Below are 26,214 nucleotides of genomic sequence, written 5' to 3' on the forward strand. Positions count from 1 at the left end.
TCAAGCTACAGAACAGGTATTCGGCTTTAGCTCAGGAAGAGGACCTTAGTGTTGAAGCAATGAACGACAATCTTATGGGCATCATTAAGGGGTGTGCAATAGAAGTCGGTGGTAACTCCGTTAGACAGGATACCATTAAGCTAATGCAGGAGACGAAAGATCTTATTAAGAAACGCCAATGCATGAGAGCCTCTAACCCTACAGCTAGAACAGAATTGGCACAACTTTCCAAGTTAATCAACAAGCATAAGACAGCTGACCTAAGGAAGTATAATATGGATAGAATTGAACATGCTATCAGGAACGGAGAAAGCCTAAAAGCAGTGAAGAAGAAACTAGGAATAGGCAAGAATCAGATGGCGTTAGGAGATAAAGCAGGCAATATCGTTACTAATATGGATGAGATAGTTCAAGTGGCTGAGGAGTTCTATAGATATTTATACAGTACCAGTGGCACCCACGATGATAATAATGGAAGAGATAATAGTCTAGAGGAATTTGAAATCCCACAAGTAATGCCAGAAGAAGTAAAGAAAGCCTTGGGAGCTATGCAAAGGGGGAAGGCAGCTGGGGAGGATCAGGTAACAGCAGATTTGTTGAAGGGTGGTGGGCAGATTGTTCTAGAAAAACTGCTCACCCTATATACGCAATGCCTCATGACCTCGAGCGTACCGGAATCTTGGAAGAACGCTAAAATCATCCTAATCCATAAGAAAGGGGACACCAAAGACTTGAAAAATTATAGACTGATCAGCTTACTGTCCGTTGCCTACAAAGTACTTACTAAGGTAATCGCAAACAGAATCAGGAACATCTTAGACTTCTGTCAACCAAAGGACCAGGCAGGATTCCGTAAAGGCTACTCAACAATAGACCATATTCACACTATCGATCAGGTGATAGAGAAATGTGCGGAATATAACCAACCCTTATGTATAGGTTTCATTGATTACGAGAAAGCGTTTGATTCAGTCGAAACCTCAGCAGTCATGGAGGCATTACACAATCAGGGTGTAGATGAGCCGTATGTAAAAATACTGAAAGATATCTATAGCAGCTCCACAGCCCCCATAGTCCTCGATAAAGGAAAGCATGAAGGCCTTAAAAATGTGACAAGTTCAGCTTAACAGATCTATGCTAAGAATATTAGATTGCATTGGGCATATGGAACCGTTTCACAAATATCCTTATTTGAAGTAGTAGCTTAGCGTGAATAAAACCACGGACACAAGGAAGACAGAGAAGGACAAGCGCTGTCTTCCTTGTGTCCGTGGTTTTATTCACACTAAGCTATTTTCAAATATGGACGACCAACTATCCCAACAGTCAACTCTTCCACAAAGATCCTATTACTAATGCCATGCAATTGAGCAAACACTAGAAGAAGTGAACAGATTTGAGGCATAAGGCACCTACACACACTGTCATTCTTGTCCTCAATAACACTGATACCATATATGGGGATAGGCCAAGAATTGAACAGCATGTTCAAAGAGATGTTGAGCTTCTTATATACAAATTAAAATAATACAAATTAAAATGTAACAAATTTTGAAACAAAAGTGCAAAACATGAGACTGAGAACAGTCAGAATGATATCAGCAGAAGAAAAAAGGAGATAAAGCAACAAAGATGGAAAGGGAGAGAAAACACTGCAAATGAAATTAAGAAGATAAGACACTGGGATTTGAGAATTAAATTTTATAGCATGATGTAAACATTTTTGTGATTGCACCCAAGAATAGAAGCACCAAAAGACAAGGAAAAAATTAACATTCATGCAGAGTCAGAGACCATAAATATGTCTGCATGATTTCTTCAGTTGTTTACCTTAAAGGGGCATGGAAAAGCTTTGTCAACATAGTAAGAAAACATTGCCATTGTAGAAGGGGCTCCTGTGAACATGTGAGCCAGATATTATTGCACTACATGCAGCAGGAAATTTAGAATCTCGTGTAAAAAACAGTGAAAAAGCACCTGGTTTCGCCTTCACAATGTCGTTATTACAAGCAGCACAACCCACCAACAGGTATTAGCTGATTTCTTGATTGGAAGAACATTCTCAGTAATACTATTATTGCTAATTTTGAGATAAATAAATGAAAATGTATGTCTGTGATCTAAAATGACAGAAAAAACATTTAATCTTAACACTTCCAGTCTACACACGACAGCTGTGCCTAGCTATATGGCCTCCGAGATACGAGTGGCATGCTGCATAGCATAGGTCCCGCAACAAGCCCTCTCACCAGTGACACGCTCAACTTTTCGGCAGAGCCTTGCCCCCTTGCCACCTTCCCTGTGTAACTTCTAGTGTGCTAGTGGACATGAAATGAGAGAGAAAGCTACTCATTGGTGTGATAACTATGTTTAACTCGGCTTATACTTGAAGAATTTGAAAAATCTTTTGCAGCAGGAGATTTGTAAGGCGACATCCTTTAATAGTGAGGCCATTCTGTGATTAGTTAGAAAAAAGTTTCAGGGCCACTTTAATGTGGTGGCAGAATAACAAAAAACAATTGTGTCAGGTTCATTGTAGAAGAACCATCAAGGAGAGCTTGCCAGACCAAATCTAAGCCAATAAGAAGTTAGGGCAGGAATGTGTCAGCTCATCCTTACCATCGTGGCCTTACTGTGCTGCATCTTGCTGGATTAACTGGTCCAATTAAGGGAAGAATAAATGCTGATAATAAAAAGAAGTTAGTCCAGATATTGAAAACTCATTTGAAAAAGTACATCCTTGAAACCCAGCTGTAATGATTTAAGCTAAAGATGGCAGAACAAGAATAATATAGACTAGAAGCCTTCAATAGTGAACAGTCAACTGCATTTAAAAACAGTCCTTTCTGTCAAAGGACCCGTAGACGAAGAAGACACTGATACGGAGGAACCAATGATCGAGTAGAAGGTGTGTGTGAATCGCCAAGTGCAATAAGCAAGAAGCACAGCGATAACGAATCAGTTATGCATGCAACTGTTGAAAAACAAGAATGAAATTTATGGCAACTTATTTCAGTGGAAATCTGCAAGCTGGAGGAAGTTTCATGAAAGGGAAAAATTGTCATCTACCAGAGAGTAGCACGAAGCTACAAAGAAAACCCAAATGGGTTTCTCAGAAAGAAAGCTACCCAGCTGAAAAATTTGTCTTGATCCATGATAAAAGCCAGGACCAATGCTTTTCAATAGTGATCACCCTACCACCTGAGCTAACCAGAAAGCTATCAGATATCTGATAGGGAAGTTGAATTAATCGACAACTTGAAGTGCAGGGGCACCAAATACGGCAAATCAGTCCCATGGAAAAGTGCAATAGTGAAAAATGTTTCGCGAAAGGGAAAAAGTTATCATGAACCTATTAGGAAAAGTGAAAAAGAAACCTCATTAGGGTTTCCTCTGTAGCCTCGTGCTACTCTTGGGTGGGTTACTGTTTTTCCCTTTTAAGAATTAAGTTTACTCAATTCTAGATAAACACTACAAATCCTATTAGCAATAGGAGGCAAGATAGTCGGGGAGTCAAATGAAAATTGTAGCAAGGTTGACATTTGGGTTAGTGCAGATCCTTGATAAAGTGAAGGTAGCGCGAAACAACAAGGACAGAGAAGAATGTACACCATGTGGTGCACATTCTTCACCATCCTTGTTGTTTTGTGCTACCTTCACTTTAAAATGAAAATTCGCAACGGAATGGAAGACAGTGCTTCCTTGTTTTCATTTTTATGTGACCAGCTGCAGTGGCTCAGTGGACATATGGCATTCTGCTTCCGAGCTCGAGATTGCAGGCTCCATTCCGGGCTGCACCCCAGTGGGTGTGGAATGTGGAAACACTCATATAACAATCCTTTGGTGCATGCTAAAGTATTCCAAGTAATTAATATTAATTTGAAGCCACCCACTATGGCATCTGTAATAGCCACGACATGGCTTTGGGATGTAAAAGCCCAGCAATTATTATTATTTTATGCCATAAAAAAGCCTTTAAGTACAGTTTAGTAAATTAGGAATGACAAGCATAAATGAGCAGCAACCTGCAAATAAGCATCTATAAGCTACCTTACAGGAAAATTTCAGGATCTGGTGTCTCAGTGAAAACACTTTGTTCATGGGACATCCAAATCATGTCCAACTATCTGTATCCTGCTTTAGAGAGAAAAGTAAGTCTATCAAAGGTCTCATATTGGGTGTACTAGTTGAGGACATCACATGTAATTTGTACTTCTTTTCATACACTTATGAAAAAAGCTCCTTCATGAAGCTCCAGGTTTCAGTTTGTGTGTGAGAGAAATGTGTGTTCATGTTCAAATTACAACAAAATGCTATCACACCTCCACCTGAAGTGTGTACAGTAGTTCCATCTTTTTTGGCAGCATTAATTTTATAAAGACATTAAATACAGTTAAACCTCGATATAAAGAACTTCAATATAACAAAGTATTTAACTTTTCATAACCTCTTGTCCACCGAACACCATGTATTTAGAAACTCAACATAACGAAGTGTGTTTGTATGGGATTTCAATATAACGAAATTTCACTGCCGCCGCAAAGAAATGCCAGGACAATAAATTGAAACTACTGCGGACACATATGGTCAAATTATTGAATTACAAGCGGCTGCTTGCGAACGCACCTCTCAAATCGTGCCCGGTGCGACAAAAGCGACCGCCGAAATGAAGCCGCATCATGTTCCGTATAAAGTCCAAATGCGATAATCCTATCGTGCCCCGCGTATTGTGTACTTTAGGTGCGAGTGAAAGTGTGCGAGGGTGAGACAAGAAAGATGGTGGCTTCACGAGTGCCGCCTTCCCGCGCGGCCAAAGGGAAATGGGGGGAGGGGAGCGAGCTGGTGGTAACGCGATCAAGCGCACGCGAGGGGGTGGAGTGGCGGGTGGCAGAGGAGTTTGCACACGTCTGATTTCTGGCGTGCATCTCGGCCGTGGCTGCGCATGTCTGTAAACGTGGCTGAGCGTATACGCAGCCGTGCACCCTGCTTTAGAGGTAATCTGCCGCGTGTGCAAAGAGTGGGCGTGCCGAGACGGTGTGGCGTCATGTAAGCTGTCTTCCCGCGCGTTTAGTACTGGACACTGCGTAATTTCGGAGTTTCGGTGACCTGTTGGAGCGAGAGGCAGACGAAGCATTCGCTCCTCGCTGCCGGCACTTTTCATGATAGCAACGTTCCAATGCGGGCAACGCTATCAGCCGCGGGGCCGGAGTGCAGGCGAAAGCGTGGCTGGCTTCGAATTTCGTACCGCCGATGTGAAGGTTTACCTTCGACGTGGCATATGAAACCGTATTATTCATCGCCGACTCCCAAATTCATCAAAATGAATTGTTTTCTTGTTAAAGTTTGCGTTTTTCGAGTGCCTGATAATTCGGAAAAGTTTGCGCCCTTTGTAAGAAAAATCGATCAGCGAATGTACTTATTTGTGTAACAGGTCGAATTTCAATACAATGAAATTTTGACATAACGAAGCAAACTGCCGAGTTTCTCGACTTCGTTATATCGAGGTTTAACTTATACTAACACTAATGTGGTAAGCAACTATTAACATATGCATAAAAATATGGAATAGTCTACCATCAGCGTCAAAAGCAGTCAACATGGGTTCCATCAGTGAAATACAAGAGTACTTTTTTAGATTGCTGTAATAATGTGGCATTGACACCTAAAGACACTTTTGGAATATATAAAACAGAATTATCACGTTTGATTCATTTTAGTCATGCTTTTTATGTTTACTTTTAGTAACTGCCAGTGTCTTTTGCCAATGAGTCCAAACAGGCTGTAGATAACTGTATGGTCGAATGTAACACCATGAAAATCAAATAAGTAACATTACAATAAGTGCTACATGATAAATGATATCCAGCTTGACAGGACATGAGGCAAAGATTGGTTAGTATGTGGGAAAACTGTCACCATGCTCCACAATCATATAATATATAGCTCTGAAAGTAGTTACTGAGCATTTGTTAACATGTTCGCTTCAGCAAAAAAGAGTGTCTTCTGGATACACTGAACCCTGAATGCCTTCTTGTTTCAGATGCAAAAAATGCCCTAAAATAGTTTAGAAATTGGGTGGCACATGGAGCTTTTAAGACAGGAAAAAGGTAGTTGTGGATGGCCTATCTCGATCATGATTTGAATAAGGCTAATGCGAATATGTTTCCTGCTCCCCAGAAACTTCTAAGAACTTGCAAGGCTATTGACCTGCTTGCAAAGCCGTGTTGTGGCCATGCAAAGAAACATCAGTTAAGGTGTGGTTTATGGCATTCTGTTCTTGTGCAGTAAACTATACAAAGGGCAAATCATGAGATGCCTAAATGATAGGCTAAGAGAGCACAAAAAATTGAATCAATATAATGATGGGCATCTGTCAGTGCACCGTCATGACAGTGGTTGTAAATCATTGTTTAATGAATGCTCTGTCTTGTGGAGAAATGGGGATAAGGATACGTGGGAAATTGTGAAAGCCAGCTATATTACAAAAGCAGCTGCAAGCTACACAAGCGCTCAATCTGTAGCATTGAGTAGAAGTGAAATGGTTTATATGGACTCTGCAGGACAGCACACGTGGCGATGTGCCTTGTCTGCTTCTGTGGGTACTTATTTCTGTTCTTGATCTCATGTGCAAATCTGCTACATTTTGAAATAAAAATTCAATTGAAAGTTAATGCACTGTCCCTGTCCCTCTATGCCCATGTCACCTAAGCACTATGGTTCAAGTATCCGACCAACTAGCTCAAAATCTGTAACCAAGAATCTATGACCAAGGCCAAGAATGCCCCAAATCGATTCTGCAATGCATCTCATGCTTTGACCCAGCTTTGGCTAGAAGGTACATTACTTCTGCCTTTATTTTTTTCTTCAGCAATCTAAAGAGACGAAACTCCCTACTGCCATTCATTTAAACATATAGTGCCCCTATATGCTTTCCTTAGTTATGTCTTCTTGGCTATGTATACTTGTGTATTGAGCTAGGAGGCAAAATTTTTTTCCTGCACATCATGGTGCCACAGTCGCACCTCTGATTTCACAGCAAACCTCAGCAATTTGCACAACTTGGATAGCTTGCCACAAGAAGTCCAAACCAGTCAGAACCACAGCACTTGGTGACAATTGCTTTATATAGTAAAACTTGGGCTTAGGCCCCCACATGTTGCATATCGCTAGAGCTTTAGAGACAAGGCCTTTAATAAAATCGAAATTTTGGCCAGTCCAAACCACGGAACAACCATGCACTAGGAAATAAGGTAAATGTGAATTTCAATGAATGTATACCGAAATGTTACTATGTGATTATGCTAAGCAAAATTACCATATAAAGCAGCTCCTTTAGAATTGGATAGCCTGGATTAAACACATGTTTTCAGTGTATCCTGCAACACAAGCAACATCACAGGTACTCTATGCTCCAGTGGCCATCTGTATGCTTATAAATGCATTCATGGCTAGAAATAAGAGAGTACAGTATGCAAGGACTTCAACCATGTTTTATTTCAATTTGAAGAACTCTCTACAACACTCATAACAAGGAGACTTTACACATCCATAAAAAAAGGGTTAGAAAAATTGGAATTTAGAACCCTTGTTGTATGGTGCGATTGCATGAAAAATGGAACATCCACATCAAGTCAATCATAGCAAAGACAACAGCTTTACACAAATGCATTTTTCATCCTGTGCACACAATCTGCAATACTGGATGCGGTGAAAGAAAAAAAAATTAAAATTTTGTCATGTTCAATGAGAAAAGCCAGCTCTTCATGACACGTCAGTTTTTAGCTTCTATTTACATTGATGCATTGTACACAAGCAGCTAGCTCTAGAATACAGGGCAAAGAATATGACCTTAGCACTCCATGAAACACTGTAAAAAAAAAAAAAAGTTGACCTCAATTTGGATAAAAACTCAAGCAGAAATTGATTTCGTAAGTGGCAGGCCACAGATTGGGCAGGATTTGACCAGTGATTCACGTGGGTCTTCCCAGTCGTACCCTGATCAAAAGTACTCAAAAAATAGATTTGCCTTCAATACGGCAGACCGCGGTCAACAACTACAACAAAATAAAGGAAGCATTTATACTACAGCATGCGACAAATGAAAATGCATTTTTTTCCGAAACTTTATTCTTAGACAAGGACTTTGACATATTAACCAATGAAGTACCAATGCAAGCTCCCCTCTCAAAATTAACCCTGCGTCATCCATTATATGTGATGCTTGGACAAGAAAAAAATGAAATGTTATGTCGAGTCAACATATGACTGCACATCACACAAATACTCACAGCTTGGACCATAATTTCTCATTAAATGTGTACATATGTATTGGCGCCTAGTCCACCACTTCAGAAATACATGCTATAACTACGTATCCGAGGGCACAACCATGACAAGACAGTGCTTCAGTAGCATTTCCAACCCAACAAAACATTGTGTAGGAAGATAAGCATACAGCACCAAAGAGAATGAACTGTGTCAGCAATGCTTCGTTACTCATGGCAGCCAGTGTTCCAATGACATTGATGCTAGTCTGCACTTAAGAGCAATGCACTATGACGTTACATGGAATAAAGTCTAACTGCAGGTAAGCTCACATTGCTGAAACAGTTCCTTCCTCCCTTTATGTGGACTCAGCAGCATCTTCCTAGCTGCAGCATACAAGCAAGTATATAGTTGCACCAGATGGGCAGCTTCCAACTGTACATGACTGTCTGAAGTATGCATTGAGAGGCTTCAATGCTAGACCACAGCAGCACTTGCCTGATCACATGCACAAGACGCAGTAACATGTCACATTACACACCAATTTATTCCACACAGGCGCAATAAAAAATTCTCCCAGCTCTGTCTCACTTTTTCCCCCCCACAAAGATGGCGCATTCTCTATCAGTATGCAGCACTCCTGATTCATTTCATGAGTGTTCAAGTGGCAGTTTAAGTTTTACAAAAAAGCAAAACCAATCTCTGGCAATCCTCAAATGGCTATGATGGGCAAGTGGACGGTGTCAAAGGATGCACCACACCACACACCACAGGGGCATTACTTGGTCCTTAAGCTGTTCTTGTGCGTTTCTTTACTGAATACATAGGAAAAGATGGGTCAATTGCATGACAAACTACACAGTTCTGTCATCAGACCTAGTTACTTGCTTTGGCCCCAAAGCAAGTCCAAAACTGAGACATGTTGCCTGGCAGCGATTTCATGTTTCACATTTTTACAAGCTAGCAGCTCTCAGGCTGCCATCTCTGATAGGGCAAAAATTCAGTACTGGTCAGTGCTGGTAACTGTTGGGCCATTCTGGCTGAAATGTGCCATAATGTGTCACAGATACAAGTTTTAATGCAATGCAACAGACAAGAACTCTTACTGATCTTTGCTTCATGTATATAAGCAGTGCTTTGGTGCAGTTAAAGGAAAGTCAATTGAAAATTAGCATCTGCCATCAATTATGTTTAGTTCGTTTTTTTGCTTCTTTGTTACCACTGTGCATGCTAAGTAAATATTATGGCGTTCAAAGCAGAATTTCTATTCTTTCCTTCCAGTCACTCATGGGCCATTCAAAAGGACTTATTATCCAAAGATGTTCCAAAGCTGGCTTACACATTAAGCAGGAGGAGGAGGAACTTGCACCTCTAGTTTTGTAGCAAAAAAAGCAAGGGGCCACAGAGCTATGCTTCAAGAATTAGATAATTAATATGCCAGCTGTTTCAATGGAAAAAAAAAATCAAGGTCAACTGCATGACGACAGTACTGACTGCACAATTCCTGCTTCTTTTTAATTTTTTTTGTACATCCTAGAATGTTGGCAGCCTTGCTGTGGCCTTTTTGAGTCATTAACTGCAGGCTGCTGCAGAAGACGAAGAAAAGGAGGACAGAAGCTAGAGTCACCCATGACCTAGTTCTGAGCTGCTGCTGCTGCTACCACTAATGCTGCTGACCCAAGTGACCCAAGACCAAAGTTAGCACGGGAGGAGCATCACCAACCCTCTTTTTATATGGTACACTAGGATGAACCAACACAGGGGGATGCGGCACACGGCACTAGAGAGGCTGTTTTGCCACAGCAGTGATCACAGCAAAATGGGATCACTGAGAAGCAGCAGTCATGGTGCCTTAACCACGGGACTCGAGCAAGTCCAGATGCACACGGAGTGAACCAGTGGGGGACAGAAGACGATGATGGGGGAGGGCTGGCTCCTGCCGTTGCTACCTGCGTTGGACCAGACCATTAGTCACAAGCGCCATTTCAAGCTGGGCCAGCAGGGGCAGATGGTCTGACGGCACATGTGGATGTGGACAGCCCACCACCTTGTTATCTTGCAGCCAATGAGGATCCAAGGGCCCCAGTACCCCTAGTACTGACATGTGCTGCTGTGTGAAGAAGATGTAGTCGATGACTCCTTTGAAGTCAAACCTGCATGTAGGATAGTGACTTCATCAAGCCTGCTTTGTTGATACTGCACATGCACCACAAGCCACATTGAAGTCAAGCCTCTAAGATGCATATGGATTCACTGTGCTATGAAAAAACGTAGCATCACAGTCAATGACTTTCAAAGCTATTTCAGAAAACATGCTAAAGCATGAACATTACAGCTATACCATAAAAGCTGCAACACTAAAGCTTTAGGTACACTTGGCTGGAGAAAAAGACTGTAGGAAGAGAAATTGCTGGCAAGAAGTGTGAGCAAGAATAGACCTCTCCCAGCTTGCAAACAGCATTGTATCACAAGAAGTGCCCTGCACATCTGCTCTGCTAGTGGAGCTGGCACTTGTTTACAAAAAACAGTAGCTGGTAAATCTGGCATTCTCTACAGTGGATTGTCCTCATTATATAGGCAGAACAACACAATCTGGCATTCTCTACAGTGGATTGTCCTCATTATATAGGCAGAACAACACAATGTACACGCCAAAACACACAGTTCTTTTAAGTCAGCGTAATGTAACTTCATAACGACAGCTAACCAAGTGTTAATGTTATTTGTCTGTGCAATTTACTTTTGTAGATTTTGTTGCATACCTTACAGCCGTAAATTGTGCAACATTTGGTTGTATAATGTTTTACTTCTTTTTATTTCTATTTTTTGCCTTGTACTTGCTTTCCTGTTATAATCCCTATTGGGATTGACAGTATGTATGTATAAATAAATAAATAAATAAATAAATAAACAAACAAACAAACAAACAAACAAACAAACAAATATCTGTAGATCACATCACCATAAATCCTTTTGCTTCTCAAAAAACTGAACATTTTACCATAGAAGATGCACATTCTTATGTTGTTAAAGTGACACTTCACTCAAATAACTGGAATGACAAAAGGTTTGCATTGAATCTATGTGAAGCCAATTTGTATTCTATAATCTTACTATCAGCTTATGAGATGAACGATAAAATTCATCCGGAACTATCAGTCACCATTGTGCAAATGCGTAAAGCATCGTTATTATATAATTTATTGTGTGGTAATATCACTGTGCTTGCAGCATGCCAATAACAAGTTTGTTGTTAGCCCTTGCTCTTTTCAACTTTAAAACACCCAACTTTCTGAGTTTATGTGTATCATCGCAGCATAATGTTCCTGCCACAAAGTTACGTACGGTGCATACCACTTATAACGTAACCACTTTTAGTGCGGGACTGGTTATAGCGTGTGTTTTTTGACCACCGATATATCTCCCATAGAACTCAATGTATAGGCGGAACGTTTATTGCGTAGGAACGTGAAGCAGGATACCGGTTATAGCGTGGTTCCTTTAAGGGCGCGACCATGAAATCGGCACACGGAGCACGGCCACACGGTTGCCAGGCGCGCAAACACGGAGAAGGGGGAGCGTGGGCGTGCACGTGGAGACCAGCGGCGAGAAGCGAAACAAAGAGGAGGAAGGAGGGCCAGTGTTTTCGTCATTATAGCAGTGTCCAATCAGGGTGCGCGCTGCGCAGAGTGCGGGGTAGAAACGATAGCGGCGACAATGCACTCTTTTTTTTTTCAGTCTTTGTTGCATTTGGCGTGCGCACGTCGTGATCTCGTTGTGTCGTAGTTGTCTTCTGTGCACGTGTGTTGTCGGGCTTTTGTCACCATGGCGTCGGCGGCGTCAGGAAGCGGTGTGAGAAAGAGGCATGCCTTATCGCTGGAGACGAAGGAATGCGTTATAAGGGACATAGAAAGTGGGCTGAAGAAGGCGTCAGTGGCAGCCAAATACGGCATTTACGACACAACCATGTCGACCATATACAAGAACAAGGACTGCAGCAGCAACTGCAGCAAGATTCGTATTCCCTGTCATGGAAGAGAATACGTACGTCGAAGTACGAAGACGTGGACGCAGCGCTCTTCAGATGGTTCCGTGAAGTTAGGGCTCAGAGCATGCCAGCGAGTGGCCCCATGCTCCAACAAAAAGCCAAGTTCCTTGGTGCTCTTTTAGGCCACGACAACTTTAACCCACTTAATGGCTGGATCCAGCGATTCAAGGATCGCCATGGCATCAGCTGCAAAGTGGTGTGCGGTGAAAGCGGTGATGTCAACGACGAGTCCATCGAAGTCTGGCATCACTTAAATTTGGAAACCATGCTGTCCATGTATACGGACAGAGACATATACAATGCCGACAAAGCTGGTGTATTTTATAATCTTCTGCCCAACCGCACTCTTGCGATGAGAGGCGAAGCATGCTCTGGCCGCAAGGCCTGAAAAGAGCGCATAACTGTGTTGTTCAGTGCTAACATGGATGGAAGCGACAAGTGCAGCCTGTTTGTCATTGGAAAATCAGCGAGGCCACGCTGCTTTAAGAAACGAAAGTGTCTGCCAGTGACATACAAATCCAACAAAAAGGCGTGGATGATGCAAGACATGTTCACAAGCTGGCTTTGCAAGCTCAATAAAGACATGGTGGCAGAAAAGCGACAGGTTGTGCTCATTCTCGAGAATTGCACAGCCCACAACATCAAGCCAAAGTTCACTGCAGTCAAGTTAAAGTTTCTGCCTGCCAACACGACTGCAAAATGTCAGCTGCTCGACCAGGGTGTCATCGCAACCGTAAAGGCACTTTATAAAAAATGTATCTGCGAAAGAGTTTTGCTGAGCATGCATCAGCAGCAGCAGCAGCCTCTTAAAGTGAATTTAAGGGGTGCGATTGATAAGGTTGCCGCTTCTTGGTGGCAGGTAAAAGCCACGCCACTACAATAAGCAAGTGCTTCAATAAAGCAGGCTTTGTGCGCAATGCAGAGGCTCTTGACGCCGATGAGCCAAGCGACAATGTTGCCAATGAAACGGTCAACATCGACAATGTGTGGTCCGGCCTCATTGAAAGCAAGTTTGTTTCCGCCACAGACACCTTCCAAGAATATGTCGATGCCGGTGAGACGGAGCTTCCTGTCTGCAAGAAAGCGAGCACGGAGGATGCGATCGTCACAGCGGTGCGAAGTAGCGTGGAGCTTGAAACCGAAGATGAGTCGGATGACAATGTTGACCCGATGCCAGACCCAGATGTGCCATGCAAAGACATCCTCAGCAAAGTGAAGATGCACTGCGCAAAGAACAGTTTGAGCGAGAAAGCGCTTCAGTGTTTAAGCCTTGTACAGGACGAAATTGTTCGAAGTGCTGTTAAAAAAAACCTCCAGACAAAAATAACAGCGTTCTTCATAATGCCGCACTTGTCAGGAGAACTTGGTTTCTGTGCTGTGTTGCGATTGTGTTGCATGTGTGTGCGAGTGAAATATGTAATAAATTGTGTTTGAAAAGTGGGTGGTCTGTTTGGCATAGGCAAAAGCCAAAAAAAGCATGCTTTGGTTATAACGCGGTACCGCTTATAGCGGTGGATTTTTACAACTCCCGCGTCTTACGTTATAAGCGGTCTATACTGTATTACCATACTTACTCAAATCTAACACGTACTTTTTTGCCGATAGACCGGGTCCAAAAATTATGTACGCGTTACCATATCGCCATCGGCATTTAAAAATGGCTGCCTTGTATGCGCTCTGAGCCTAGCTGCCGTAGGCCGTGGCTTAGGTTAGTCCACCATCTGTCCTCCCATTTTCTGCACTTGCTCTATCAGCATGGAAGTGCCATCTGTGAAAACACGTCGAGTTCATCACAATGCCGCAATTAAAAGGAAAGTGATCATGTGTGCGGAGACGGACGGAAATTGGGCCGAATCACGGCTGTGCGGAGTTCCCAAAACTTGCGTGCAGGACTGGCGCAAACTCGAGAGGCATCCTACTCCGGCGGCTGCTGCGTACGATGCAGCCCCATGGCCCCTATCTTGAAAGCAAGCTGCGATGGAGACAACGAGTCTGTGCATCTAGGCGCACCGCACTGTGTTCTCATCGCTTAGTTGGCATTGAAGTGAGAGGCCTGGCCTGCTTCTGCTACCACACTTCACTCCAGCGTTTTGAGTTTCCGCGGTCATTGAGTGAGACGTGCTCATGTTTGTGTCTGCATGCATGACACCATGCTTGTTAATTTAGTTAGTAAGCAAGTGGTTAAACGTTTATATGGCCATTAAAACTACTATCCTTACTTTTCATATAGCTGCCCGCGGATTTGTTATTGCAATCGATGCTTAGCCTTTCGGGTGAAACTGCGACTTTATTTATCGCAACTTTAGTATATTGGGGGTAAATTGTCCAAATGAGAGATTCCAAATGAGAGAAAGTTGTATTTCTGTATGAAAGAATGAGGTCTAGGTGCGCGGTACTGTAAAGGACTTTGCTTAGGTCACGGAAAATGGGTGCGCGTTACAATCGCGGGCATTCCCTTTTTTCCTTTCTTTTGGTCACGGAAAACGAGTGCGCGTTACAATCGAGGGCACGTTAGAATCGAGTAAATACGGTAAGTATAAACCCTATGCAAGTGATATTGCATGTGAAGTTGTAACCCACACACGCAACGACTTTGAGTAACGTCTCCTCAGTGTTGCTGGTATAAGCGCAGCAAATACACACCGAAAAGGGTGCAACGTCTGCTTCATTAATTTAAGTTGATGTGTTTAATTGTAAAGAGCAGCGTAAAATATTTCTGAATGCCTTGCAGTAGCTACTTATCCTTGCACTTATCAAAATTTGGTCGTTTGCTCGTTTCATACAACAATTGGTAGTACTTGACTGATGTACATCCAGCTTTGCACCATTGGTAAGTGGCTCATACCACTACCGGGCGACGAGTGACGAATTCTAGAATTTCCAGAACAGAACGATTGAGCCACAAGAACAAGTGATCTATTGCACATCTGCCTTAAAGCCTTAAAGCTTTAATCTGCCTTAAAGGGCTCCTGAACCACCCCTTGGGCTTGATGAAAAAACCAAGCTAGCTATTGGACAATAGCTAACGTCAGTCAAGAAAAGTGTTTGGATCAGCGTGCTTCTTCCTACTGCTGTGTATATTTTTATTGACGAAGTTTAATAAACAGGCTGAACTAAGCGATAATTTGCTTCCGGATTTCAATAATATTTACAGACTTCTGGAAGAAGCCGACTATCGTCCACTCGTGCTTGGCTGCAGGGTAACCAAAGTTTGATTCCTATGCAGGCGGCCACAGTGGAGCGTGAGCAGACGATAGTTAGCTTCTTCCGGAAGTACGTAGCGATAGAAATGGACCAACTTTAAGGTCAAGGAAACCATACTTTCCTCGCGGAGCAAGCTGAAAGCTAACAACGTTTTTGTTTCTGAGGACTTCTTGCCCGCTACAAGGCACGCAAGGAAAAAGCTTATCGAATTTGGAAAGCGCCAGCCCAATTCACCCCCGTTTCAGATAAGGTTTAATAAGCTTTTTATTGGTAGGCAATCCTTTCTGTACGACCCAACGAGTGACTGCGTCAAGCAAATCGCGCATGCACTGCCTGATGGCGCGGCCACAGCTGTCAGTTCCGGCAGTCCCTTTGCTACGTAGGAACACGCGAGGGGTAGTGGCATCGTTTCATCAGCACATGTCACAGTGCTTCTTGCTAATGTAAGAAGTGTGATAAACAAGCGCGAAGCAATTAATTCTCTCGTCGACAACTGCGGTGCCGGTGTAATCACTTTAACTGAAACGTGGTTGCATCCTCAGGTGTACGACTGTGAAATTTTTGACGTATCCCGCTTTAATATCTTCCGTTGTGATCGCATGGCTGGCCACGGTGGAGGTGCACTGCTTGCCATTTCGAAATCTTTGCCTTGTCATCACGTTACCTTTCACAGCAACCTAGAAATAGTGTGCGCCTGCGTTGACCTAGGCCATCGAAAATTTATTTTCGCTGTTTGTTACCGCCCTCCCTCTTACCCGTCTTTTTTCACTGCCGAACTTCATGACGCACTACACGCACTTTTTGTGCTGCATCCAAAGGCACCTGTTATATTAATGGGGGACTTTAACTTCCCGAACATAAATGGAATGCTGATCCACCTGCTTGTTATCCATATTCTTCAAAGTGTAATGAATTTCTTGATCTTTGTTCTTTATTTTCTTTAACTCAACTAGTCTCTGAACCAACAAGAATTTCAAAGGGTACTGCCAATATCTTAGACTTGATATTATGCTCTCATCCTGACCTTATTACGAATGTTTCATGTATACCTGGTGTAAGCGACCATCTAGTTCTTTCATTTAACGTTACGTCTCCTCTGTCAAAGCCAGCTGTTAAAAAAAAGTTAATATATGACTACGACAAGGCAAACTTTAACGCTATAAACTTGGAATTATCAAACTTCCTCGACCTCTTTTTAAGTAACTTCGAAGATCGCACGGTAGAGAATAACTGGATCATATTCAGAAACAAAGTACATGAACTAACTGATAAGTTTATTCCGTAGCGTATTATATAGTCGAACTCTAAGGCGCCTTGGTTTAATTCTCACCTAAAGAGGCTTTGCAATCGTAAAAAGCGCTTGTACCGCATCGCAAAAAAATGTCGGGTGGTATCTAAGTGGGACGCTTACAAGGACGCCAACGAAGCTTACATAGAAGCTAAAAAACTCGCTAAAAGTATGTTTCAAGAACACACTTTGCCTACAATACTTACAGAAGACCCGAAAAAGTTTTGGCGCATCATAAACCCTTCCAAAGATGATACAGTAACCTTAGCTGATTCTGGTGGATCAAAAATACCCGACGCTGAATGTCCCTGAACCCTAAACTCCGTATTTTGCAGTAGTTTCGTTCGATGTCCTGATCCTGTGTTTCCCACCCTAATTAGCTGCAGTTACCCGGCCATGGATTTTATTAGGATCGAGCCACTTGGTGTAGAAAATGTAATTAAAAATCTAAAGATGTCGTCAAGCCCTGGTCCAGACCTGGTTACCGCAAAGTTTTTGAAAAACACTTTTGTTTACTCATCTTTATTACTTTCAAAAATATTCCAGCAGTCTTTGGACACCCATCAGCTCCCTGCAGACTGGAAAATTGGGAAGGTGGTTCCACTTCACAAGTCCGGCAACAAATGCTCACCTTTTAACTACCGCCCCATTTCCCTCACTAGCATTCCTTGTAAAGTACTTGAACATATCTTGTTTTCTCATTTAGTTAAGCACTTGGACGATAACTCATTCTTCACACGTGCTCAGCACGGTTTCTGCAAACATTTGTCCTGTGAAACACAACTGCTTTCGTTCACTCACGATCTTCATCTTATTCTTGATAAAGGTTCATGCGCAGACTGTTTTCTTCGACTTTGAAAAGGCTTTTGACAAGGTCTGTCACAAACTACTCATTTTTAAGCTTAGTAAACTAAATCTTGACCCTAATCTGTTTGCATGGCTAGAGCACTTTCTTCTTAATCGATCCCAGTTCGTTGCATTTAATAACCACTTCTCTACATCTAGCCCTGTTGAATCTGGCGTTCCTCAAGGTTCAGTGTTAGGCCCTCTCCTTTTTTTTATTTATATTAACGACTTACCCAATGAAATTTCTTCTAACATTTATCTCTTTGCCGACGATTGCGTTATTCTTCGTGAAACTTCTGACGCCGATGATGCTAACATTCTGCAAAACGACATTAACGCTGTCTGTAACTGGTGCGACTTGTGGTTAATGAAACTAAACCCATCTAAGTGCAAAACCATGCGTGTAACCCGCCGTGAACTTCCTCTTCCGACCTATTACCTTAGTAATACTGCCATGGAAGCAGTTACACCCTACAAATACCTAGGTGTCCATTTAACCTCTACTCTTTCCTGGTCTTTACACATCGACAGCGTAATCAATAAAAGTAATCGCATGTTAGGTTATATCCGCCGAAACTTCTCTTCCGCTCCGCCATCATTAAAGTTAATTTTATACAAGACGCTAATTAGGAGTAAAATGGAATACGCTTCGTCAATTTGGGACCCATATGCTCAGACACTAATCCAGTCTCTCAAACGTGTTCAAAATAATGCCTCGCGTTTCATCCTAAGCAATTACAACAGCACGGCTAGTGTAACTTCTATGAAAAACATCCTCCAACTTCCACCACTTTCTCCTCGTCGCAAATGCTCTCGCCTGGCTTTGTTTCATAAAATATACTTCCATAATTCATATCTGCGCGATAATCTTATTTCATCCCCAACCTACATTTCTCCTCGCATTGATCATCATCACAAAGTTGGAGTTTTGCAGTGTCACACTAGAGCTTGCAACGAGTCTTTTCTTCCTAGGACGTGTCAAGAATGGAACCACCTTCCCGCCGAGTTGATTGCAATTGAAGACCAAGCACAATTTCGCACGGCCATAATCAACACCTTCGCTTCGGGCTTCACATGTGTATGACTACATCACTTGCTGCCTTCTTTGCTTTCTTTGTTATGTAACCCTTTTTTTTTTTACCCCACTCCCCTCTGTAATACCTTGTGGTCTTGAGGGTATAATAAATGAAATGAAAGTTTCACTCGCGCGATAACAGCAGCAAGAGAGCGTCCCCTAGAAACTTCCGATCACGGGCCTTATCAGTCTACTGCGCCAGAACATGAAGCGTGTTTTTAAGTTCTTCCACTGTGCAGAAAGTCTATTTTTAAGTTTTGAGATAAAAGACATGCATATTACCTCTCAAGATTATTACATCAAATTTTTCATATAACTTACGGCAACCTAGACTTGTAAAATTGTCGTTATGTACAGAGGAAAAGTGAAATTCTGCGGGCTTAGATTTTGAAGCACTCCTGCTACTCGATATCGCTGACAATGCCTTTCTTGCTCGCTAGATTTAGTGAGCTATGTCAGTGAGCAAAACCAAAAGCCATCGAGAGCCTATGTATGTAAACAGTGAAAGGGTCTATTATCGAAATTCGAAGGCAGATTTTTGCTTAATTCAGCCTGTTTATTAAACTTCGTCAATAAATATGCACAGTAACAGTAGAAAGAAGCACACTGATCCAAACACCCTTTTTTTTTTATGTTACATATTAGCCAATAGCGGCCGCATGAGGGAATCTGCTACATTACAAAATAAAGCATCCAGAAAAGAGTGAGGAGCAGGCTTGTGTTGAAAAGAGCATTTGAGAGAAGGATAACTTCATGCTCACCTTACGAGCTCCACATGCCACATATGACTGCAAAACTTAGCTGAGATGTTCACAGCAGCATATGTTATCTGCGGACTATGTTTTTTCACCAAGCCCGAGAGGTGATTTAGGACCCCTTTAATGTGATTCGCCTTCCTAAAGCATTACTGCCATTTACATGGATCTGATGTGCTAGAAATACGATGCAATACACCATTGTCACATTTATGTAAATGCGGCTTGAGAAGCACACACCAATGTTCTCCAGCAGACACAGCAACAAAGCTGGCTGACAAACTGAATGCAAAGGTTCATGGGGAGAAAGATACAAAAGTCCACATGGTGTAGACCTGCACCAAACACTGTTTGACTGTACCACACCAACCACACCAGCTACATTTAGCCAACCGCAGCTGCTACATGATGTAGCTCAGGAGATGTATTACCACAGTGACTGTTCAACAGCCTGCCTGCAACAATAGGGCGATAACAGCCTGGTAAACCAAGACCAAAGGCACAGCCAGAACACAATACTGTCATGGCATGACATAACTAAACCTGGTAGTGGTACACGTGCATACAAACAATTTTTCAATATGTTCCCTGAGCCATAAATCTGGCTCTTTGAAGACCATTTCTTTATTGACAGAACTCTGCACAACTGATAACTGAAGGCAGGTGCAACATCAACTCACAAACACAAAGCAATTCTTCATAAATTGCACACTCAATCTGTCTGCTTCATAAGAACTGATTTCAAGCTGTGCAAAAAGCTGTGTCTACATATACGCTGGCACGTTTGAAGCTGATAACTACTGTCGTCAAACAGTATGTCTCAAAGTGGCCACTCACGTATAATTTGTGTAGGGCATGATTCCTTCTCCATAGGCTTCCTTCATCTTGAAGGGATGAGTGTACATGCCACCTAAGAGCGAGTCTGACTCCAGGCACATTTTGCGCAGGCAATCCTTGTAGCCAAGCTCTTTAAAGTCTGGATGGTCCGGCGAGACGTGGCCAGTCTTCAGGAACTCAATAACACCTAGAGACAAACACAGGCCCCTCTTGGAGTAAGAAAATCAGCACTCGCAGAAAAATATTTTAGGTAAATCATGTTTATGTTCCAAATTAATGGGATCAACAGGAATGGTGAACATAAACAATAAGCACAAGCACATCAATTTAATGAATTGCATTACACTGTACCAGCATAGCTACTTGATAGATGGGGAAACTGCTGAGGCTTGCCATATGACAGTATGAGGACATGTACTACAGTAGACTTCCTTTAATTCTATCAGGACCAAGGGTCCCGACCTGGCACCTGTGCATTTCTATAGGCCCCAACTTTCATTATTTCAACCCTAAAATTGACTTGCCCAGTCAGCATGCACAATTAAAATTAAAACTTGCCCAGTTCGCATGCACATACATGACCACTATGGTGACCCCAAGCAAAGCCTTTAGAGGCACCATGTCTAGGTGGAGCTTAGGGAACAGCTAATGCACTGAACACCATCTCCTGTCGAAAATGTCTATTTCCGGCCTGCCCTGGAAAAGCTTTCAAGTAATAATGATAGTTCACAATGTACTATTACAGTATTTATCCGATTCTTATGCACACATTTTTGCCCCTAGAAAATTGGGCCGAAAAATGCCTGCACTGGTGCAATTCAATACAAAGCTAAAACCGAACTTGTATGCTTTACCGCATAACAGGACTGTATTGCGGTGAAGCTGACATTAGCTGTGGCAGCCATTGTGCCACAGATACTGGACCCCTGCCCATTCTTCTTGCTAAAAAAAATGGGGTGTGCATTAGATTTCTATTTTGTTTAGGTGCTTTAATGTCCTTTCTATGTTACTTTTTTTAGTTTGAACACAGAAAGTGGGTGTGCATTTAATTTTTGGGTGGGTTAGTATCGGAGCAAATACTACCAAATGAATCAACGGTGATTTTTATCATTTTTTATACATCTTGTTTAATTCGATCAATTTTGTCAGTCCCATCAGGGTCAAATTATTGGAAGTTGACTATTTTACTGCCCTGCTGTAGCACGATTAGGTAGTGCCAGTCTTCACATCAAAGCTAGAAGATTTTAAATGCACCTAATAAAATATATCATAAGAAGCCAACAACCAAAGATACCTAGCACAGATAGGAGAAATTACTTGTACTTATTAATTGCATTAAAGTAATGATAAATTAATGGAAATGAAAGTGGACGAAAAAAACAACTCGCCGCAGGTGGGGCACGAGCCCGCATCTTTGCGTTAAGCGTGCAATGCTCTTACCAATTGAGCTCTCGCAGTGCCATTTTCCCATCCACTTTCTGGGGTATTTTATGTTTAGCTACCAGAACAAAACCTAGGAGCGTTAGCCAGTGCAACACCTCGCGGCCTTGATGGCAGATGTGGAATATCTTTTTTTGTTGCAGGCGTCAGGGGTACGTGATCTTTTGGGCGAAGGCAACTGGTTAATAAACCCTCACATGCAACCTCACGGTATCAATGCTGCCGGATTTGAGGCCTTGCTATGTAATGAACGAGCGAAAGAAAACCAAGGGCCTGATTTTTATTCATCATATCATAAGAAGCCAACAAACAAAGACAAAGGACAGCATAGGGAAAATTACATGTATTTATTAATAGAATTAAAGAAATGATAAATTAATGGAAGTGAAAGTGGATGAAACGGTGTGCTTGCTTGAATGGAGCTATAGGTATTCAAGGAGTAACCACACAAGTCACACCTCCGATATGCTTTTGCCATCACATTGACTGCCATTGGCACAACATATTCACACCAGCTCATAACAGCAGTATTATGATGGTCAAATGTGTACTATGGCATATGTGCATTGGCCAGTAGCAACACGGAATACATTTTGGCAGAATAATGGGCCCACTGCTGAAGGGCTTGTACAAGCATTCAGTGGGTTGCTTGAATAATGTATGGCATTAAAGTTGAATGCATGCTGGCTCAACTTTCATTATCTCTTGTTTGCTATAATACTAATATAATATAATACATAATAATAATACTACACTACTAATAAAGTGCATAGCAGTAGTTAAGAACCACAGCACTTGCAACTATCGAGGCCCTCTCTATAATATATGACTCACCTGAGTCTGGGAGGGAGTTCATGTCACCACAGAGTAGGAGTGGAATGCTGGAGATGTCCAGTGAAGTTCTACGGTGAGGCCCTCCCAGGGATCCAGCCCTAAGCAACTGCACAGCGTCATCAACAATGGTGCGCAGCTCTCGCATTAGCATCATAGTCTGAATCAGCTTCACGTCACAGTACTCAGGGTCCCAGTGAATGTGTGCTGTGCACACCAATAATGGTGGTTGCTGCTGCAGCAGGCTCTTGTGCTCTGGGCTGGCTGCATAATGAGCACAAAGACATGTCAGCAGCCTTGCAGCATGATGACTAGGGGGCAGACAAACAAAAAGCATTATCTTGCAGTTTGCCAAGTGGAGCCCAGATATAGGCTTGCCTCAGGCTGCCTCTCAACTTCCCGTCCACACATCAAGAAATCATGACTATGTTACTACCTTTGGAAAGGTGTTTTCTGAAAGAGATCGCTTTTGCAATGAAACAAAATTATGAACAAGCCTGGCTAAACACCATGAGTGTACCTATGAGTGAACTCCATAATTTGATATTCTGTTTTATGTCACCCAAAAGAGTTTGCAACAGCAAACATGCTGTAACAGTCAGTCATAGCCAGCCAGTCTGACATTCAAGGGCATCTCCTCAAGAATCTTCTCCTGTAAAAAGTTTTAAATGTACCTGGTATAAACAGAGTTCTTGGCAACTGTTGCCACTGCCATGCCCTCATGGTCATTGTTTATTTTTCACCAGTGCTATAGCACTCAAAGCTGTGCACCGAGCTTATGTGAAATAACATCCGCCTATCATCATGCTGAGCTTTGTTATCTGCATGACCTTGAGATTTGGTGGCGCAATCATCCTTTTACTGCCGCTCTCAGAAGACAACATTGGCACAGTAGTCTCATTCTCTATCATAAGATGGTGCCGCCACCAGACCGTTGATAAGCCCTCTGTTTTAATTTTTGCTGGAAGCACTGCTTATCATGGCATCTCAAAAATTCAGTTAATCGCCATTGTGCTTAAAGGTGTGCAAGTAGATACATGAAAAGATCAGGCGGGTCTTTTGAGTGACAATGCAGCTCTTTGCTGTCAGAACAGGAATAATGCTTGGCTTAGATGTTTGTGACAATATTTTCCAATGATTTGTCATGTTTATTTACCATGATCAAAAAGTCTTGCATGGCACCTTTAACCTTAAACTTATCACAAAAAGGGTGTGGCAAGACAACAGGTCTGTTTAATTCACCTGCACCACCTGAACCAGTTCACGTGGTGCTGCACACTGCCATTCGTTTCAGTGGTGCAGCAATGGTGCCCTCTGAACATGCTGTTTGACAAGGTGGAGGAAAGGTGCAGGGCTGGTTCACAATTTTTCTGCACCCTCCCTACTGATGGCGACGACTTGGGGGTAGACATGCAGGCGTGAAGCAGTAGCCAAGCAGATGATGCAGCACGCAGGCATAAGTGCTTTTGAAACCCTGCTTACATTTGTCTGTGGTGTCTATACAACATGGGGTGTGTTATTCACAAGTCATAAACCAGCCATACCTACAATTCAGGACCTCTGAAACCTACATGCATGGCACACATTAGGTGGGCAAAACATAAGGCCTGCACTGTGTCGGCACCTCAGCACTCCTTTGGAGTGTCATGTTGTGCCTGTACAGCTGAAATCAAGCTGCACAATCCACCTTTTTCGTTTTCCTGTGCTTCCCTCTCTCACATGCCACTGGAAACGTTTTGGAAAGGTGCCAGGGATTTTGCTTGTTTATTTGTGTACTTGCACCCATGTTGAGCTTGCATCAGTAGTGCTTCGGTTGTGAGTTTTGTGGATCGCGATTGATTATCAATGGCTTCTCTGGGTCAGCATGCCATTCCTGGAAGCCATGCAGCACTCACCCACTACTAGGTGAGAACTTGAGAAGGCCCGATTGCGCTGTTGTGGTAACAGTGTGGCAGAGAAAAGCATGCTAAGTTCTGTCTGTCGACGTGGCTGCCTTAGAATTTGTTGCCACTGATTTTGCACTTGCAGCTCACTTTTTGTGTTCCTTTTACACATTCTTTAGACATTTCGCATATTCAAGAAGCCTTTAGCCTTTGAGCGCAGCCTTCTGCGTCGGATTTACCAAGGCGGTTCATTTGATTACATTAACACCTACATAGCCACAGATTGTTGTTAACTTCAAATATTATGGAAACGGCACATCACTGATATGAAGTCAAAAGGGAGCAAAACATCTATATATCTGCACATATGAGCCGCGTTGTTCCACCCCGAGATGAGCCAGTATGATCGGTTGAGGTTATTAAATAATGGTGACTCTGAAACAGACATTTATATTATGTACTGTTATTACTGTTTCTCGCTTTTATTTAATCTCATCATAGTTACACGCATTCCATTAAGTATTATTAGAGAAAACTATGCTAACATAAGCCGCGTTTACATGAATGCGACAGTGTCGCATCGCATCGCATTTCTAGCGCATCACATTCATGTAAACAGCAGTAATGCGCTAGACAGGCGCATCGCATTAATGCGTCAGGCGAGGGTAGATTTACGGGCGCGAGTCGACTCTCGCGGAGCATGTAAACGCAGGATCGTCGCATTAGGAATGATGGGAAGGAATTGCCAAACAACATGGCGGCGGTCCCGGCTGCCCGCTTCGAATTGAATTTGGCGTTGCTTTTGTAAAATACACTTCGTTCGCAGCAAATGAATGTGTAAACGGCTTTCGCTTAGTCTCAGGCCGCTTCGACGACAGGGTATTATGGATAACCTTGTGGTGTTTTCGAGATCGCTTCTCGTTTCGAACGAGGCGAAGCCTAATGAAAGAAATATTCGAGATGTCAGCGCTACCTATCGCTATAGTCGGAAAGTAGCCGCAACGACGACTAATGGCCTCCGAGATCCGAAGATCTCGCTGGCCAGCTAAAGCTGCAGAAAACGTGCGCTGCTTCGCGACCGCTACACTATAGCGTATAGCGTACGCTATAAGTTGCATACGCTAAACTAAAACTGTCTATTTCTCGGCACTCAACCACCAACGTGCACTCGGCCCACAACCGGAAACCAGTTGCACCGGAAGTCAGTTGCACTTCACTTATACGACACCATGTGGCGCTACGTTTTTGCGAGAGTTAAGGCGCTACATGTAAACGGCGTCGCATCACCTTTCCCAAATGTGCTTGGAAATGTGATGCGCCACTGTCGCATTCATGTAAACGGGCCTATAAGCTCTCACTTATAGGCTGTGTACTTTCGCAAAAACACAGATTGCATTGCTGACATCGTTGGTAACCGAGTGAGGCGGTCGTTAATACTGCTGTACCGAATGACCGTCTCTTGTTTACCATTTGTCAAAGAGGTAAACAGTCCATCTCTGGAATTAAAAAATGTCAGCATAACAATACATACAGACCCACCCATCTATGTAGCAAATGCGACCGGCAGCCTTCGGTAACCGTGACGTACAGATGTTGGCGCAGCACTGTGTCACCGCTTCCCGTGCTTATTGCATGTGCGTGTGGCATGAGAAGTAAATAGTAGTTGATTTCAAGTCGCTAAGACCATAGCTGAACTATAAAAGCAGTTTCGTTCATCCTAATTGCTTACTTTTCAGCTCAGG

The 26,214-nt window shown here is 42.7% G+C and overlaps 1 protein-coding gene across 12 annotated transcripts in view; it reads right to left on the reverse strand.

The window, feature by feature from the left end:
* Positions 1-7,470: 7,470 nt before the first annotated feature.
* The window catches only part of twin (CCR4-NOT transcription complex subunit 6-like twin), a 309,342-nt gene continuing 290,598 nt past the window's right edge, over positions 7,471-26,214 (reverse strand). For all 12 annotated transcript variants that reach the window (XM_070524425.1, XM_070524421.1, XM_070524434.1 and 9 more), the window contains 3 exons: positions 22,593-22,853; positions 20,319-20,505; positions 7,471-10,418 (listed from right to left, as the gene is read on the reverse strand). In XM_070524425.1, the coding sequence (XP_070380526.1) occupies positions 10,211-10,418; positions 20,319-20,505; positions 22,593-22,853 (656 nt within the window). In that variant the 3' untranslated portion in view covers positions 7,471-10,210. The remainder of the gene's footprint in view (positions 10,419-20,318; positions 20,506-22,592; positions 22,854-26,214) is intronic.

The sequence above is a fragment of the Dermacentor albipictus genome, chromosome 1 (genome assembly GCF_038994185.2).
Source record: "Dermacentor albipictus isolate Rhodes 1998 colony chromosome 1, USDA_Dalb.pri_finalv2, whole genome shotgun sequence".
NCBI classification, from domain to species: domain Eukaryota; kingdom Metazoa; phylum Arthropoda; class Arachnida; order Ixodida; family Ixodidae; genus Dermacentor; species Dermacentor albipictus.